At 37.6% G+C, this 20,049-nt stretch overlaps 2 protein-coding genes across 2 annotated transcripts in view; both read left to right on the forward strand.

Moving 5' to 3' along the window:
• Positions 1-9,362, forward strand: part of LOC110743735 (olfactory receptor 4Q3) — a 35,308-nt gene extending 25,946 nt beyond the window's left edge. Inside the window, exon 2 of the mRNA XM_021940946.2 lies at positions 8,274-9,362. Coding sequence (XP_021796638.1) covers positions 8,296-9,237 — 942 coding nt within the window. The 5' untranslated portion in view covers positions 8,274-8,295 and the 3' untranslated portion in view covers positions 9,238-9,362. The remainder of the gene's footprint in view (positions 1-8,273) is intronic.
• LOC101024101 (olfactory receptor 4K2) overlaps positions 1-20,049 on the forward strand; it is a 190,250-nt gene that overhangs the window by 35,846 nt on the left and 134,355 nt on the right. The gene's annotated exons all lie outside the window — the stretch shown is intronic.

Genomic DNA, 20,049 nt, shown 5'->3' on the forward strand with positions numbered 1-20,049 from the left:
GCCTTGCCCGGTAGATACACAGACTGCTGTACTTTGCTTAGCAATGGGGAGGCTCGTGGAGCATCAGGACCCTCCCGGCCAGAGTGTGGGATATGATCTCCTGGTGTGCTGTTTGCTTAAAAGCAATATTGGGGTGGGAGTTACCCGATTTTCCGGAGTGTTGTGTGTCTCGGTTCCTGGCTGGGAAGGGATTCCCTTCCCCTTGGCTTCAGGTGAAGCGATGCCTGCGCCCTGCTTCAGCTCTGGCTGAGTGAGACTGCAGCAGCTGACCAGCACCCGATAGTCCGGCCTCCCCCAGTGAGATGAACCCAGTACCTCCAGTTGAAAATGCAGAAATCACTGGTCTTCCGCTGTAAGCTGGCTGGGAGTTGGAGACTGGAGCTGTTCCTATTTGCCCATCTTGCTCCGCCCCCATCTCATCATTTTTCAACTGATGCTGAAAAAGGGGAATTTGATAAAGTTCAACATCCATTCATCATAAAAATCCAAAAAACTGGGTATAGAAGGAACAAACTGCAACATAATAAAAGCCATATATGACAGACCCACAGACAGAATTATGCTGAATGGAGAGAAACTGAAAGCCTTTAATATCTGGAACCTATAAGAATCTTGACTTTTACACTTTTATTTATATAGTACTAGAGAAGTCCTAGCTAAAGCAGTCGAATAAGGAAAATAAAGGCATCCAAGTGCCAGGAAGGAGAATTCAAGTGCATCTTGTTTACAGATGATGTGGTCTTATATTTGAAAAGACCTAAAAACTCAACAAAAACACTATTAGAACTGATAAATTTAGTAAAGTTGCAGGATACAAAATCAACATATAATAGTCAGTAGCATTTCTATATGTCAACAGTGAACTGTCTGAAAAACAAACCAAGGAAGTAATCCCATTTGCAATAGCTACAAATAAAATTAAATACCTAGGAATTAACCAAAAAAGTAAAAATCTCTACAATGAAAACTATAAAACATTGATGAAAGAAACTAAAGAAGACACAAAGAAATGGAAAGATATTCCTTGTTCACGAATTGAAACAGTTATTGTCAAAATGTTATACTACCAAAAGCAATCTACAGATTGAATCTCTATCAAAATACCAATGCCACTCTTCACAGAAATAGAAAAAACAATCCTAAAATTGATATGGAAGCCCAAATGATCCAGAATACCCAGAGCTATCCTGAACAAATAAACCAAAACTGGATGAATCACATTACCTGACTTTAAACTACACTATAGAGCTATGGTAACCAAAACGCCATGGTACTGGCATAAAAAACAGACCCATAGGTCAATGGAACAGAATAGAGAACCCAGAAACAAATCTGTACATCAACAGTGAACTCATTTTCTACAAAAGTGCCAAGAACATACATTGGGGAAAGAACAGTCTTTTCAATAAATGGTGCTGGGAAAACTGGATATCCATATGCAGAAGAATGAAACAAGACCCCTATCTCTTGGCATATACAAAAATCAAATTAAAATGGATTAAAGGCTTAAATCTAAGACCTTAAAAAATTAAACTACTAAAAGAAAACATTGGGGGAAACTCTCTTAGATATTGGTCTGGACAAAGATTTCTTGAGAAATAGTCCATGAACACGGGCCACCAAAGCAAAATGGACAAGTGGGATCACATCCAGTTAAAAAGCTTCTGCACATCCAAGGAAAAACAATCAACAATGTGGAGAGTCAACCCACAGAATGGGAGAAAATATTTGCAAACTACCCATCTGACAAGGGATTAATAACCAGGAAACAACTTTATAGGAAAAAAACCTAATAATCTAATTTAAAACTAGGCAAAGGATCTGAATAGAGATTTCTCAAAAGACAATACAAATAGCAAACAGATATATAAAAAGGTGCTCAACACCATTGATCATCAGAGAAATGAACCTCAAAGCTACAATGAGATACCATCTCACCCCATTTAAAATGGCTTTTATCCAAAGACAGGCAATAACAAATGCTGATGAGGATGAGGAGAAAAGGGAACTGTCATACTCTGTCGGTAGGAATGTGAATTAGTACAACCACTATGGAAAACAGTTTGGAGATTCTCCCCAAAATATAGAGCTACTTTATGATCTTGCAACCTCATTGCTAGATGTAGACCCAAAAGAAAAAATAACAGTATATCAAAGAGTTATCTGCATTCGCATGTTTGTTTTAGCTTTGTTCACAATAGCCAAGATGTGGAAGCAACCTAAATTTCCATCAATAGATGAATGAAGAAAGAAAATGTGGTACATATATATACAATAGAGTACTATTCAGCCATAAAAAGAATGAGATCATTTGCAACAACACAGATGGAAATGGGGATTATTGTGTTAAGTGAAACAAGCCAGGCACAGATAGACAAACTTCCCATATTCTCACTTATCTGTGGGAACTAAAAATTAAAACGATTGAATCATGCAGATAAAGAGTAGAATGATGATTACCAAAAACTGAGACGGATGGTGGAAGTGTGGGATGGGGAAAAATGGGAATAGTTAGGGATAAAAAATATAAAGAACAAATAGTATCTAGTATTTGATAGCACAACAGGGTGAATATAGTAAATAATGATTTAATTGTACATTTTAAAATAACGAAAATAATATAATTGGATTGTTTGTAACACGAAGGATAAATGCTTGAGGGGATAAATACCCCATTTACCACGATGTGATTATTATGTATTATTTGCCTGTACCCAAATATCTCATACTCCATAAATATATACACCTACTATGTACCAACAGAAATAAAAAATAACAAAACAAAAATCATTGTTTAGCAAGCCCAGCTAAGAGTCATCTGACTCTCTAGCAAATGTGATTTTGTTTAACTTATTATATATGAATTATGGCATCTCAGACATTGTATAATTACATATAGCTAGATGTTATAGAAAACTGCTAAATTGTATCTTTTTAGTGTGGTAGAAAAGATAATCCCAAAGATTAAGGTCTTATTACCCCTTTTTAGAGCTGTATGAAATAAAATGAATATTTTTGTCATGTTGATATTTTTTAACTTTTAAGTTCAGAGGTACACGTGCAGGTTTGTTATATAGGTAAATCTGTGTCATGAGACATTAACTGGATTACGTCTAATTTAACAATTTTATTTTAGTGTTCATTTTTTGCTCTGATTATGTAAAATCACACTTTTCATATTCTTTTTTGAACAGGGTTTGTTATCCTGCTATCCCTCATTAATTAGTTAAATACAGGTTTTGATGTGTTCATTATATATTTGTTTGAGAATTATGTTTTATGATATTTAAAAAATTAGATTTGACAGTCACTTTATTGCAGCACTATTCACAATAGCAAAGACTTGGAATCAACCCAAATGTCCATCAGTGACAGACTGGATTAAGAAAATGTGGCACATATACACCATGGAATACTATGCAGCCATAAAAAAGGATGAGTTTGCGTCCTTTGTAGGGACATGGATGCAGCTGGAAACCATCATTCTTAGCAAACTATCACAAGAACAGAAAACCAAACACCGCATGTTCTCACTCATAGGTGGGAACTGAACAATGAGATCACTTGGACTCAGGAAGGGGAACATCACACACCGGGGCCTATCATGGGGAGGGGGGAGGGGGGAGGGATTGCATTGGGAGTTATACCTGATGTAAATGACGAGTTGATGGGTGCAGCAGACCAACATGGCACAAGTATACATATGTAACAAACCTGCACGTTATGCACATGTACCCTACAACTTAAAGTATAATAATAATAAATAAATTTAAAAAAGAAAAAAAAAAAAGTTAAATTACTAATGGCAACAGCTGTGTTTTCTGGATACACTCCATGAATAAATGCCAGTAGGTAAGCTGCTCGAGGTTTCAAGAGATCAGGTGTTGTATCAAGACTCTATATTACCTTAAAGGATAAATACTAAGCTATCCCTGGAATTATCCCAGAGATAAATACCTTAGCATGGTATTTATCCTTCAGCTTCTGCCACTTCAAGGAGCATGGTTGAGAGAAAAACCAGTGAGAATCTTCTTCAGATACAGACTGAGGCATGGAAAATGGATGGCATATACAAATAAATCAATGACAAATTACAAATTAATCAATCCAAAGTAAGCAAAATAAGTGGGTTCTGTTATGAAGCAGTTCTAATTGCTTCAGAGCCTGCAGGTCCCAAGGTCAGCTTCCTAGGAAGAACTAAATTTAATACAACTCAAACAGCAGCAGCCTAGGGAGTCCCAGGGCTCATTAAGCTAAGCAGTGTTGTAAGAACCATAAAAACCTCAGATACAGCTAGAGTCCTAGGGATAGGAGATATTTCCAGTTCATGCAGCCAGCCCTCAACTAGGGCTTGGCTTATAAGTAAGCAGTTAAGACATGCACTGGGCAGCTGCGATGGTCGTCTGAAGATTGCCCATTTTGCTGGCCTGAAGCTGAAGACAGGGTTGGTAGGATGAATGGCAGGAAAACATCTTCCTTCCTTGAAACCACATAGCTTCTGACAAGCAAAGATGTAGGTTTCTCAGATATATTTATTCAAAGCTCCCCTCCCCTTCCTGCTCCTCTGTCTGACTCTGATGCTATTTTTATGTTTACTGTTGTCCTCACTCTTTTTCTCTATATACTCTGGCATTGATCATTTTTACATTTAAGAGATCATTTGAGTTTTGTTGTTTTAAATTTACTCTTAGAAACATTCACAGAACAGTGAAATTCCTATAGCATCAAGGAATTCTAGGGCTAGTGGCATCTTAGAAGATAGTTGCAAGATTTGGATAAGATAGGACCAAATTCACATAACTGAAGGCACGGGTTTCATGGCAATATTGTCTTAAGACTACCTAATTCTGCTATAGTCCCTTCTAGATTCCGTTTTCCATTTCTTTAATTATTAAAGTTTCTTTTTACTAAAATCTTCTTTACTTTCCACAGGTGCAATATAGAATGCAATGTTTCAAACAAGGCCAAAGAAGTTTACAGCAGAAAGATTGTTTCTTTCTCAATAGACAATACCACTGTAGGTACCATCTTCAACAATGGTGTCCACTTCTTGGTTTTCAGGAGAAATTTAAAAATGCATCAAATGCCTCCAGAAGGAATTCATATGGAATTGAAACTCCAGCTAGCAAATCATTTTCTATTGTTGAGCTAGTCACATTTCCTCCTCTAATAATGCATTTAGTTCCACACAGACCAAAATAAATATAAGACAAACATAATAGCAAAATATAGTATACTATTATGCTTAAAGCACACACATGCACAAGTACCAGGAGAAAAATTTTACTCCTTTTCTTCATACTTTCCTCATAAACATCTCTGGTTCCCTGTTTAGAAAGACGAGCGACCAGCTGCTCAGCTGCACACAAGTAGCCTTTGATTATTTAAGGAGCTTTAGTTTGTCCTCTTCTCTCAAAGCAGGGTCCTTCCATAAAGACTTTCATTTTGCATTAAGCATTCTCAATTATTTTGGCTCATTTTGTGTACTTAAAATTTTTATTGACTTTTTCACATTCTTAGGTTATTTTTAGGCTCTGAAACATGAAATGCTTGATAGGGCCTGATCTTACTGCTAATGGGGTAATGGAGCTGGTATTTTTGAATGTGGCTTTCCATGCTCTGCAGGGCTTTGGCAAGGGAAATTATGTTGTGATTGGGGGTAGTTTTGGGGTGTAGACATTCCTTCATGTTGATGGGTGTCGTGTTCTTTTCATTCTTCACAGAACAGTCACAGGCTTAGTTTCTTACTGTGATCAGACTTCAGAAACACAGAAGCTGGGAGGTGACTACCAAATGTGGAAATGTTATTCAACCTAAAAGGGAGCTTTCTATATTGTTTAGTGTTATGTTTCATATTGGCTGAAGATTGCAAATTCATTGTCAGTAAAAAAAATCCAAGAATAACCAGAATCCAGCGCTTACTTTGATTAAAACTCAAATAACTAACATACAGGGTTGCCTATTTTTATCTTAAGTAATTGTAAAGATTTTGATATTATTAATAAAATCTTATCAGAATAATCACCTAGGGACTGTCCAGAATATTTATAGTACTAAAATTTCCTGATATTAAATCTTACTTTAAACAAGTAGGCCGTAAACTCAGGTTTATAAATGGACTGTAATAATTTGGGTTAAAACATATTTTACATATTCTTCTCTTATTTAATCTATCCTTCTGATTTATTTAGTTTTAATATTGTCTGTTTTAATATAATCGTTTCTTTCTCAACAAATGTTTGGTGGAAATAACAAGTGTACCATACACCCTGGGTATGCTCTGCCTGTACATTAGGAAGTAATCACATTGTTTCTCAGCCGTATTCTGAGACTAAATTATGACAGCACTTTAGATTATGTGTTCCCATTGTTTTCTGGCTTCTAGAAACCTTTTTTAATTAAAAAAATAACTTTGGTTTCTCTTTCTCAGACTTTTTCAGTTTTCCCAAGATTATTTTTTAAAATTAGATCCATAATTTTAATGAGACTTGACCCCTGTTAATTATGCATTTTAGATAACTGAAAAGAACATCAAAATGATGTTTTCTTATGGAAATTTGCAATCCTTGGTGCATCCAAAAAAGATTGGAGAATTTTCAATATAGCAGAGCTCAAGTAGGGCTGTACGTATAACAGCAAATCGTTCCCTAACTTGTATTTCTTGTTTTGTTTTATTTTCCAATTGATTCTAGAAAGTAAGGTGATTTGATCTATTAGTTATGAGATTATAGATTTAGATGCACCTGTGCACCTGGTTATATAGGCAGTTGGAGGATGGTCACAAACATAGTGTGACAGAGGCATCCAAAGGTGGCTTGAGCCCTGAATCTCTCTCTTACTGGCTTATCTTGGAACAATATCCTAGAGAAAGTTTTCTTGTCATTAGGGGCTTTTATTTTTAGAATTTAAGTACTTTTCTGCATTGTCTTTGTAAATACCTGATATCTAGTATGAAGGATTTTATTGGGTAACATTCTCTGAATGACTCGATAGAACCAAGTGCAACATGGATTACGAAGCTTGGGACACAAAATAAAATCTTGTCTTACTTCATATTTTGCTTATAGCTGGTTCTAGATAAAAAATATTCTAGACAGAGAAGCATCTACTACTTCAATGGAAGAAATGTATCAACGTTCTCTGATTTTCTGTTTGTAAGCCAAGTTACTGTCACCAAACGTTGGGGATGAGTATGAGTGTAGAGCAGGGGAAAATGGATCTAACAATATCTTAGCAAATCCTTTATTTTCTTATGGATCTATGGTTGTTGAAAAGTCCAGAAGCAATACAACTCTGATTTCTCTTGTTACTCTGTTTTATAAAAGGGTCATGGTGGGCTTTTGTGCATGCCCCCATGATGTGGGTCATGGCCCTTGGTCTCTTCTCTTGGTGATTAGTGTCTTTTAATCATTGTCCTACTCATTCTGAGTCTGATGCTTTCCTATATTTTAAAGACTGAGACTATTTCTTCTTACCTCATTTTTACAAACTTCCCAATTTCTGTGACCTGGGATAGTAAAGACAAAAAAATATGAGCTCTTTTTCAATCCTTCCTAAATGATTTGTTTCCTAATACGTTTATTCGTAGTAACTACTAACCTTTGAACAACATAGCAATTTGTTGTTTACAAAACATTCTTCCTTTGATTTGATAAATTATTGAGCTTCTGCTATGCAGTAAGTATTGTGCTGTGGTTACAAAGATGAGTAAGAGATATTTCCTCATCTTGAGAGATCTAGTTATTTTTTTATGGTGCTCAAAGGCATTACATTTGGTTCTCAAAACAATCTTGGGAGATATTATTAACTCTGCATTAAACTGAATGACCAAATAATAAAACTCAGAGGTTTATTTCCTTGCCTGAGAGTACTCCATTGGTAATGGTGGAGCTGGGCATTGGATCTAGATATTCCATTCCAGAACTTTTGTCCTTAGAGGACATTATCCTGTCTATTAAAAGAAATGGAAAGATTAACATGCACTTATCACCTCATGTCCAGGTCATTGTGTTTCTTTCTAGTTTACTGTTAATGCAATTTAAAAGTATTACAGAAATAAAGAGTTGGAAGAAAAGAACAAAATTCCTTGTTCTATCAATGTAAGAGTGTACTGCCTATACTACCTCATAGATCTTGCGTAAATAATTTTTATATAATTTATATACTATCTATCTATTATCTATCTATCTATCTATCTATCTATCTATCTATCTATCTATCTATCTAATCTACCTTAAATCTCCCTTGTTCTGATTTAATTCTTCTTTCTCTAGGTCACTTGATATTCTTGGCTTGATGAAAAAAGAACAAGATTCCAACGTGACAGAATTTGTTCTTCTGGGCCTATCATCTTCTTGGGAGCTGCAGCTATTTCTCTTCTTACTATTTTTGTTTTTTTACATTGCTATTGTCCTGGGAAACCTCTTGATAGTGGTAACAGTGCAAGTCCATGCTCACCTGCTGCAATCTCCTATGTATTATTTTTTAGGTCATCTCTCTTTCATTGACCTATGCCTGAGCTGTGTTACTGTGCCAAAGATGTTAGGGGATTTCCTACAGCAGAGCAAGAGCATCTCTTTTTCAGGATGTCTGACCCAGATCTACTTCCTCCACTTTCTAGGAGCCAGTGAGATGTTTCTGCTGACAGTCATGGCCTATGACAGGTATGTTGCCATCTGTAACCCTTTGCGCTACCTTACAGTCATGAATCCCCAGCTATGCCTTTGGTTGGTTCTTGCCTGCTGGTGTGGGGGTTTTATCCACTCTATCATGCAGATCATACTAGTCATCCAGCTGCCTTTCTGTGGCCCCAATGAACTGGACAACTTCTACTGTGATGTCCCACAGGTCATCAAGCTGGCCTGCATGGACACCTATGTGGTAGAGATGCTGATGATAGCCAACAGTGGTCTGCTGTCTCTTGTCTGCTTCTTGATCTTACTATTCTCTTATGCTATCATCCTGATCACCCTGAGAACACACTTCCGCCAGGGCCAGAACAAGGCTCTCTCTACCTGTACCTCTCACCTGACAGTGGTCAGCCTGATCTTCATGCCATGTATATTCATCTATTTGAGGCCTTTCTGCAGCTTCTCTGTGGATAAGATATTCTCCGTGTTTTACACAGTGATTACACCTATGTTGAACCCCCTCATCTACACATTCAGAAATGCTGATATGAAGACAGCTATGAAGAAGCTGAGAATAAAACCATGTGGCATTCCGTTGCCTTGTTAAAGAATGAGCAGAAGAGGTGATTTGAAAAACATACTCTTTCTTGGAAGACTCTTAACTCATCTTGTAAATGTGTAAAAACCATTTTGATGACTTTGGTATAAAAGAGAAGACAGTATACAGATTATAATGGATCACTCTTGATTATGTTCTATAGATGTCAGCCAGGTCCTGCTTGCTGCCAGAGGATGAGTTCAATTCCTGGAATATCATGTGCTTTCTGTCTTACATTGATCTGTCATGTTGGCAGTGGAGTGTTGGAAGTCTCCCATTATTATTGTAGGAGTCAAGTCTCTCTTTGCTAAGTCTCCGGGACTGCTTTGCCAGATCTAGATTATCCTGTATTGCCAGGTGCCTATATTTGCTAGGATAGTTAGCTCCCATATTGAATTGATCCCTTTACCATTATGCAATGGCCTTCTTTGTCTCTTTTGATCTTTGATCAGGTTTTAATTATTTTATCAGGGCTAGTATTACCTTTAGCTTTTTTATTCTCCATTTTGTATTAAAATCTTCACTCCATCCTTTATTTTTGAGCTATGTATGCTCTCTACGTGTGTGAGATGGGTCTCCTGAATGTAGCAACGGGCCAGTGGGTCTTGACTCTTTATCAGTTGCCAGTCTGTGTCTCTTAATTTAAGGCCAATTCATTTTACGTCTTTAAAGGTTAAGATTGTGTAATAGCCAGACTTGATCCATACCATTATAATCTATTAGCTTCAGATTGTGGCTATCTCATTAGTTGAATTACAGTTTCTTCCTAGCCTCGATTAGTCTTTACATTTTGGCATGTTTTGGGATGGCAGGTGCGGGGTTATTCCCTATCATTTTAATGCTTCCCTTAGGGTCTCTTGTAAAGGCAGGCCCTAGTGGTGGAAAATAAAATCATCTCTTGCAGCATTTGCTTATCTACCAAAGGATTTTATTTCTCTTCACTTATGAAACTTAGTTTGGCTGGATGAAATTCAGGTTTAAAAGATTCTTTTCTTTAGATATTTGAATATTGGCCCCCTCTCTTCTGGCCTTTGCCAGGAGTTTCTGCCGGGGATGCCAATGACGAGTCCTGGTCAGGCACCGCTTTGTGAGTAGCCAGGCCTTTCTCTCTGGCTGCCCATAAAGTTCTTTCCTTCATTTCAACTTTGGTCAAGATCCCTGGCAATTATGTGTCTTGGGATTTAACTAAATTATCTTTGTGGCTACGTTCTCTATATTTTCCTGGATTTGAATGTTGGCCTGCCCTACTGGTGGGGATTCTCCTGGATTGATATCCTGAAGGTGTTTTTCCAACTTGGATTTCCATTTTCCCCTCCTTTCAGGCACCCCAATCAGGCTGATTTGAGATTTTTTGTAATCCCATGCTTCTTTACGAACTGTTCATTTCACTTTTCTTCTTTTTTCTTTGAACCTCCTTCCTTCATTTTTATTCATTTAAGTCCTCAATGTGACCTCTTTCTTCCAGTTGTCCGGAGTGGTTACTGAAACATGCATTTATCCACGTATTTCGTGTCGCTGGGTTTTCATCTCTTTCATTTACGTTTGGACTAACCACTCTGCATTAATTATAGTCGCCGTCAATTCTTCCACTTTTTTCAAGATTTTCGTTTCTTTTCGCTGATCGTAAATTCCTCAACTAGCTCTAGAAATTTGATGGGCTGAAGCTTCTTCTCTCATCTCGTCAAAGTCATTTCTCAAATCCAGCTTTGATCCGTTGCAGATGGGCTCTCGCGCTCCTTTGCGGGGAGATCGGCTCTTATTTTTGCTGAATTTCCAGCTTTTCTGCCCTGCGCGCTTTTCCCGTCTTTGTGGTTTTATCTGCCTCTGGTCTTTGACGGTGGTATTTGATGTACTGATTAGGGTTTTGGTGTAGAGTGTCCTTCCTGTTTGATAGTTTTCATTCTAACAGTCGGACCCTCAGCTGCTCTGGAGCTATTGGAAGTTGCCAGAGGTCCCACTCAGACCCTGTTGCACAGGTATCAGCAGGGAGCTGCCAGAGATGATATTTCTAGACAGCAGCAAGTGTACCTGTCAGTTCTTGCTTTGGAAACTTTTCTCTGGGGGTGTCCTCACCTGTGAGGTGTGGGGTATCAGACTGCTGGCAGGGGATGTCTCAGTTAGACTACTCAGGGGTCAGGGACCCGGCAGGCAATCCCTTCTCAGATCTGCTTGCTCCGTGTTGGGGGATCTGCCTCTTTGAAGCTATCAGACCAAATTAGTTTCAAAGTCTGCCAGGAGTATCTGCTGCTTTGTGTGACTCTGTGCCCTGCACCCCAGGGTGGAGTCTACAGAGACAGGCAGGGTTCCTTGAGCTGCTGTAGGCTCCACCCAGTTAGACTTCCAGCCTTGGCTTTGTTTACCTACTTAAGCCTCTTGGTGTGGTAGCCCCTCCCAACCTGGCACCACTGCCTTGCAGTAGATCCACAGACTGCTGTGATGCTTAATGAGGGAGGCTCATTAGGTGTGCAGGACCCTCCCGGCCAGGTGGGATATGATCTCCTGGTACTGTTTGCTCAAGCGTATTGGGGTGGGAGTTACGATTCCTCCAGGTGTTGTGTCCTCCAGTTCCCCTGGCTAGGGAAGGGATTCCCTTCCTCTTGCTTCTCAGGTGAGTGACCCTGCCCTGCTTCAACTCGCTGGGCCGAGGGCTTGCAGCAGCGGCGCTGGCCAATTACCGATCGTCCGGCACCCCAGTGGATAGACCCGGTACCTCAGTTGAAAATGCGAAATCCGCGGTCTTCTGTCGCTGGCGCTGGGAGTTGAAGACTGGAGCTGCTCCTATTCGGCCATCTTGCTCCGCCCCCCCAATGTTTAAGAGTTTTTACCTCTAAAGGAAAGGAGGAAGAAATGAACTGTGGTTGAAAGCACTTATTCTTGAAATGCTCACAGTTATTACCTCTGAGTCTCAAACATGCTTTGAGGAATAAATGTTACCTAACTTCATTTTTGAGAATGAACTCAGAGTTAAGTGACTTGCCAACGACCACCTAGAAAAAATGTAATCAATCAATAAAGCTGCTTGTAATCCCAGCACTTTGGGAGGCCCAGGTGGCAGATCGTCTAAAGTCGGGAGTTCGAGACCAGCTTGACCAACATGGAGAAACTCCATCTCTACTAAAAATACAAAATTAACTGGGTGTGGTGGCACATGCCTGTAATCCCAGCTACTCAGGAAGGCTGAGGCAGGAGAATCACTTGAACCTGGGAGGCAGAAGTTGCAGTGAGCTGAGATCACACCACTGCACTCCAGCCTGGGCAACAAGAGCAAAACTCTGTTTCAAAGAAAAAGAAAAAGAAAGGTAATAATTATATAATGAAGTTAATATTTTATTTCTCCTCAGAAAGAGTATTTATCCCAATTATACAGATTTCTCTTTTTCTTTCTTTCTTTCTTTATTTCTGTCTGTCTTTCTTTCTTTCTTTTTTCTTTCTCTTCTTTTCTTTCTTTCTTTCTTTCTCTCATGTCTTTTTTTTTTTTTTCTTTTTTTAAGACGGAATCTCACTCTTGTCTCCCAGGTTGGAGTGCAGTGGCACGATCTTGGCTCACTACAACCTCCGCCTCCCAGGTTCAACTGATCCTCCTGCTTCAGCCTCCCAAGTAGCTGAGATTACAGGCACCGGCCACCATGCCTGGCTGATTTTTGTGTTTTTAGTAGAGACGGGGTTTCTCCATGTTGGTCAGGCTGGTCTTGAACTCCTGACCTCAGGTGATCTGCCTGCCTCGGCCTCCCAAAATGCTGGGATTACAGGCGTGAGCCACCACACCCGGCCAGATTACTTAATTTCTATAATACCTGTGTAGGAGCTTCAGAGCTGGAAGATCCCTAAAAAGGTTAACTTAAACATTTATGTTTAAGATTATCTATCTCTGATGTAGGATCCTTGCAATATTTTATGGCTGTGAAAATGTCTTTATTCTATTTACTATATAAGATAATAACAAACTTTTAACAATGTTTTTATATTTTGTCACTTTATCTCCTAATTAATTGACATAGAGAGGCTTTTATGATTACTTAGCTGAAAAATACACCTCTGAAAAAAATGTCTGAAACTCCATCTAATCCTAGGATATACTGGAAAATTGCGATACCCCTAGCCTTGTAAGAGCTTTCTTGATATAGGGACAAAAAATGTATTTTTATTTTTGTGTTGGGAGTTAATGACTTTATATTTAAGAAGCCATATGTATGTATGTGTATATGTATATATTGCTACAGAAGGACTCCTCACAGACTAGGAACTAGGCTGCCATTTGGGAGATTTCTAAATAGCATGGGTGAGGGTGAGAATGAAACACCTGGAACATCATGTTCTCCTCTTTCGCTTCACTCAACATTTTCAGAGTTTTTTGCATACAATGAATATCCCGAAGAGCAGTATGATATCCCAAAGATAGTATTTTGAACATCCTGAAGAGCTGGAAACTGCCCGAGAGTAGTGTGTGAGTTAACAGAAAGGTTTGAGTGGTGCTAGGGATTACCAGGCATGTTTCAAGGACATAGAGCTCCAGGCGTTCTCTTAGTATAAGCCGGCTGCAACATCCCCTTTTTCTGATGTTCTTCTTTCATAGCAAAATGTATAGTCTTGGCAAATCATTTTAAATGTCCTGTTGATAGCTGGAATTGGTAGCATTATTTTAAGAAAAGCAAGAGCTTTTTGTATTCCCTTCTGCATTTTCAAGTCTCTCTTTGTTTAACCAATTATATATATATAAAAATTCTTTTTATTAATAATGATAAAATTTCTCTTTCTTGAGACTGCACATGATTGTTATTATCTAGGTACCTAGTCCTCCAGAATTTCCTGTTCAGATACCATGAGCCCACTTTCACAGCTTGCCTGAGCCTCTTCTCTGGGTCTTTCCTCCTAAGAGTGGGCCATATCATGTGTGCATCCCTAGACTGCAGAGGTATTGAGGTGCCCTGTGTGCAAAATGTGTGGACAAAGCCTCCACATGTGGGTAGCAGGGTCCACATTCATCCATGAGAGACCCCTTATGGTGGGGTTTGGAACTAGAGAAGAGGTGAACTGAAGGTCTCACAGTCGAAGGCCTGCTCTGTTCATGCTGACACATTCTGGTGCAGAAATTTAAGGAGCCTGGGGATTTTGGATTGGAAACTGGCCTTCTAGTAGTTATGAGGCTATGAGAAGATATTACATTTTGTTAGCTTGCTGTGTAGCTTTTAGTCATATGTTACATGGGCTTCATTTGTACTCTTGCCTTGGGTCTCATAGACATTTGGGATGGATTTTCTTGTTCTGTACACCTCTTATGGCCCTCTCAGGTACTGAAATAACTCATAGGAGACAAAGACAAACCTGATTCATGAAATCATGGGAGAATTATTTACTTCATATTTCCAAGACACATCATGGGAACTAAAGATAAGCACATTTATAGCCTAACTCTAAAGTAGACATTGTAACTGGGCCAATATAAACCAGGAAACCCTACCCACCCACTGCCAAATTTCTGCCTCTAAAAGCCCTAGAAACTAGAAGGTATTATTAGAGAGACACCAGCATGCCATCATAATATTTACTCCAGATTTATTGAAAAGATCTCCTGGAGGATGTTCCTCTAATAAAAAACTGCTAGTGATTTTTGGATCTTTTAGTATTTCTTCATTTATTGTTATTATCCATTTATTAATTCAACAATTATTTGCTGTGTGCTATTATGTGCCTGGAAATGTAGGCGTCTTGCCATTTGGGCCTTCCACTAAGCATCAATAGATCACCCAAATATCTAATTGTAGAGTCTCTCAATGTCTACTAGTGGGAGGTGAATAGCATTTTAAGGCAATGTGTGAGCCCAGGTGATTGAGGAGAGTAGAATGGAGAGATCCAAACTGTGGACTCTGTAGTCAAATAGTCTTATCATGGCTGGGCTCCACCATATACCAGACGGCAAATGACAACCTCTCAATACCTCTTTGTCTGTACAATGAGGACAATAATAGAACCCAACTCACAGGGTTTTTGGAAAAACTAAACAAAATAATACTTATAAAGCTCTAGTAAGACTGTCTACATATGGTCAGAACTCATTATATATTGATTGATTATGTTATTATTATTACTAGTTGTTCTCGTAAATTGAAAGGGGAACAAGACTGAAAGAATATTGTACAATTGTTTAATCCTAGAGAATCAAAGAACAGAAAGATGAACCTGACTCCAGACCATTATCAGGTGACAGCAAAATTCCTAATAACTGCCTTATTCATATTGAAACCGGCCTTGGCATAATAACTTTTATGTTAGGTGATGTATATGCCCTCAAAATTATGTAAAATATTTATATTTTAGGTCTTTTTTTTCTATTTATGGCTAGCTGGTTATCTAAGCACTCTTCATTGAATAGGGGGTTATCCTATTCAATGAAGATTGCCTGTTTTTGTCTACTTTGTTGAGGATTACAGGGCTGTAAGTGTGTGGCTTTATCCCACACACCTATTCTCTATTCTGTTTCATTGGCCTATGTGTCTTTTTATTGTGCCCGTACCATGCTGTTTTGGTTACTGTAGACTTATAGTTTGAAGTCAGGTAATGTAATACCTCTGGCTTTGTTGTTTTTGCTTAGGATTGCTTTGGCTATTTGAGCTCTTTTTTTGGTTCCATATGAATTTTAGAAGAGGTTTTTCTAATTCTGTGAAGAATGACGTTGATAGTTTGATAGGAATAGCATTGAATTTGTATATTGCTTTGGGCAATATGGCCATTGTAATGACATTAAGTCTTTCAATTCATGAGCACAAAATGTTTTTCCGTTAATTTGTGTTGTCTCTGATTTCTCTGATCAGTGTTTTGTAGTTATGCTTGTTGAGATCTTTCATCTTGCTGAAATGTTTTCCTAGGTATTTCATTTTCTTTGTGGCTATCGTATATGGAATTATGCTCTTGATTGGACTCTCAGCCTGGGCATTATTTGCATATAGAAATGTTTACTGATTTTTGTACATTGATTTTGTATCCTGAAACCTTGCTAAAATTGTTTATCAGTTCTAGCGGCCTTTTGGTAAAGTCTTTTGAGTTTTTAAACTATAGAATCATTGTCAGTGAAAATACATAGTTTGACTTCTTCCTTTCCTATTTATATGACTTTTCTTTTTTTTTTCCCGATTGCTGTAAATAGGACTTCCAGTACTATATTGAATAGGAGTTGTGAGAGTGGACATCCTTGTCTTGTTCCAGGTCCCAAGAGGAATGGTCTCAGCTTTTGCCCATTCAATATCATGTTAGCTGTGGGTTTGTCATAGATGGCTCTTATTATTTTGAGATATGGTCTTTTGATACCAAGTCTGTTCAGGATTTTTTATCATGAAAGGATGTTGAGTTTTATCAAAAGCTTTTTCTGCGTCCATTAAGATGATCATATCGTTTTTATTTTTTATTCAGTTTATGTGGTGAATCAAATTGATTTGTATATGTCAAGTCAACCTTGCATCCCAGGAACAAAGCCTACTTGATCATAGTGAATTAACTTATTGATGTGCTGCTGAATTCGGTTTGCTAGTATTTGTTGAGGATTTTTGCGTCCGTGTCCATCAGGATATTGGCCTGATGTTTTCTTTCTTTGTTTCGTCTCTGCTAGATTTTGGCAATAGGCTGATGTTAGCTTCATAGAATGAGTTAGGGAGGAACCCTTCCTTTTTGATTTTTTTTGGGAATAGTTTCAGTAGGATTGGTACCATTTCTTCTTTATATGTCTGGTAGAATTCAACTGCGAATCCCTCTGGTCCTGGGCTTTTTTTGGTTAGTAGAGTTTCTTTTTTTAATTACTGATTCAATTTCAGAGCTTGATATTTGTCTATTAAGGATTACAATCTCTTTCTAATTCAATCTTAGGAGACTGTGATGTTTCAGGAATTTATCAGTTTCTTCCAGATTTTCTAATTTATGTGCATAGAGTTGTTCATAGTATTCTCTGAGGATCTTTTTTATTTCTGTGGGATCAGTTGTAATGTCATTTTTGTCCTTTTTGACTATACTCATTTGGATCTTTTTTTATTATTATTTTTAATCTAACTAGCAGTCTACCAGTCTTATTTTTTCAAAAGACTAACTCTTGGTTTCATTGACCTTTTGTACAGATTTTTGCACCTCAATTTCATTAAGCTGTTCTCTAATTTTAGTTATTTCTTCTCTTCTGCTTGCTAGGGAGTTGGTTTGTCCTTTATTTTCTGATTCCTTGAGGTGAAAAGTGCAAGAGGATGAAGGTAGACCCTTGCTTTTCACCATATAAGAAAATTGACAGGATGGATTAAAGATTTAAATGTAAGACCACAAACTATAAAAATCCTAGACCAAAACCTAGGAGATATTCTTCTTGACATTGGCCTTGGGAAAAAAATTAGCTAAGTCCCCCAAAGAAATTGCAACAAAACCAAAAATTGACAAGTGGGACTTAGGTGAACTAAAGTGCTTCTATACAGAAAGAGAAACTATCAAGAGGGGAAACAGACAACTTACAGAATGGGAGAAAATATTTGCAAACTATGCATCTGACAAAGTTCTAATATCCCAAATGTAAAATAGAACTTAAACAATACAATGGACAAAAAACAAATAGCCCTACTAATAATGGGAAAAAGTCATGAATAGATCATTCTCAATAAAAAGACATACAAGCAGCCAACACACATATGAAAAAATGCTTATCATCACTAATTGTCAGAGAAATTCATATCAAAAACACAATGAGATACCATCTCATGCCAATCAGAATGGCTATTATTAAAAAGTCAAAAACAACAGATGCTTGTGAGCCTGTAGAAAAAAAGGAGTGCTTATACAGTATTGTTGGGAATGTAAATTAGTTCAGCCCCTGTGGGCAGAATTTTGGAGACTTCTCAAATCACTTAGAACAAAGCTACTATTTGATCCAGCAATCCTATTTCTCTCTCTCTCTCTCTATTATATATATATATATATATAAATATAAATAGATTATGACAAATAGATTATGCCAAAAAGACCAAAAAGACACATACACTTGTATGTTCTTCTCAGCACTATTCAGTAAAGACAGAATCAACCTAGGTGCCCATAAATGGTAGACTAGATAAAGAAAATATGGTTTATACATTATCAGATACTATGCAACCACAAAAAAGAATGGAATCATGTCTTTTGCAGCAACATGAATGGAGCTACAGGCAATAATCCTAAGCAAATTAATTCGGGAACAGAAAGTCAAATACTACATGTTCTCACTTACCAGTGGGAGCTAAACATTAAGCACACATGGACATATACATGGGAACAATAGACACTGCGGACTACAAGAGGTGTGAGGAAGGGTGGGGGATGGGTTGGGAAACTACCTGTTGAGTACTATACTTACTACCTTGGTGCAACAAACCCACATAACAAACCTGCACGTGTACCCTCTGTATCTAAAATAAAAGTTGAAATTAAAAAAGGAATGAAAGGGAATGAATAAAGCAGATGTTTATAGGCCCTCCCAAATTTCTGGCTTACAACATGCTTTCGAAGATTTTATAAAATCATTTTTAAATTTAATAATTTTTAAAATTTGTAATAGTTACAGATTTACATAAATGTTAGATATCACAGAATATAATTATACCTCATGCTATTTTTCTTATTGTTATATTACTATAGTACATTTGTCAAACAAATAAACCAATATTGATGCATTATTATTAATTACATTGTACCTTTTATTCAGATTTCATTAGTTCTTCCTTAAGGAAACAGCTTACTCATGTTGTCCACTTTTTATTTATCATGGCAGTTATTTAATTTATTGTCCTTATGTTCTTTATGTTCCCAAAAAGCTTTTTGAAATTATTCTGTAAATAAATACTTGAAAATACCTGGTGAGCTTCCATTACTTAAAGGAAATGGTGAAATCTATAACATAAATACAGTGCAGTTCTAGTTTTTATCTCTTTAAGTGAACATTTGACTCTGCCTCCACTCTGCCCACATCTGTGCATGGTTTCTTATTTATTTACTTGACATGTAAAACATGTATATATTTGTCATGTACAACATGATGTTTTGAAATATGTCTACATAGTAAAATGGCTCAGTTGAGTCAATTAACATATACATCCTAGCCCTACCAGTCTCTCCCTCTTATTTCATCAAACCTATACTTTCTTGTTTCCGTGTTCTATCCTACCTCAGATTCTGGTACACATATTATGAGATTCTGTCGGGGTATAGGTTCTGCATGGTGATAAGAAAATCTAGGATAATAACTAATATTTCTCATACTACAACACCACTCTACACCTTAGGCCTTGTTCTAGTAGAAAAACTTGTTCCAAGATCAATTATCAATCCTAATTCCAATTTTTGCCCAGTCCTTTTCCACTGTTTGAACCTCTGAACTGTGTGCAGCTTCCTCATATTTCTATGCCTCTGAACGTGCTGCTGCTTCTGCTGGAAATATTGACCAACTCTTCATCTTCAATACTCTAATTGAAAGCCTTATTTTCAGCCAGCTTTCAGCATGGTTTTACAAGGAGTTATTTAGTAGAGACTACACTTGCACTTTCTCTGCCTAATCATATTCTCCAGCTGCTTACCCAATCACTTGTCCATCATTTCCCTCAGGGTTTTGATGATGCATAAAGATTGCTGAGAGTTTCTTCCCTTTGGCAGCCAGGAACGTAGAAATCTTTTGCATACCGAGATCAGAAGCTATGGCATGGCTGTAAACTCACAAAATACTATCTTTCTGAGGGAGAGACAGCGAGAGAAAGAAGGGAGAGAAAGAGAAAACAAACTCAAGACCACTTTTTAGGCTGTACAAGAGGAAATGTGGCACGTATATAAGAG

The sequence above is a fragment of the Papio anubis genome, chromosome 7 (assembly GCF_008728515.1).
Source record: "Papio anubis isolate 15944 chromosome 7, Panubis1.0, whole genome shotgun sequence".
Lineage (NCBI taxonomy): Eukaryota > Metazoa > Chordata > Mammalia > Primates > Cercopithecidae > Papio > Papio anubis.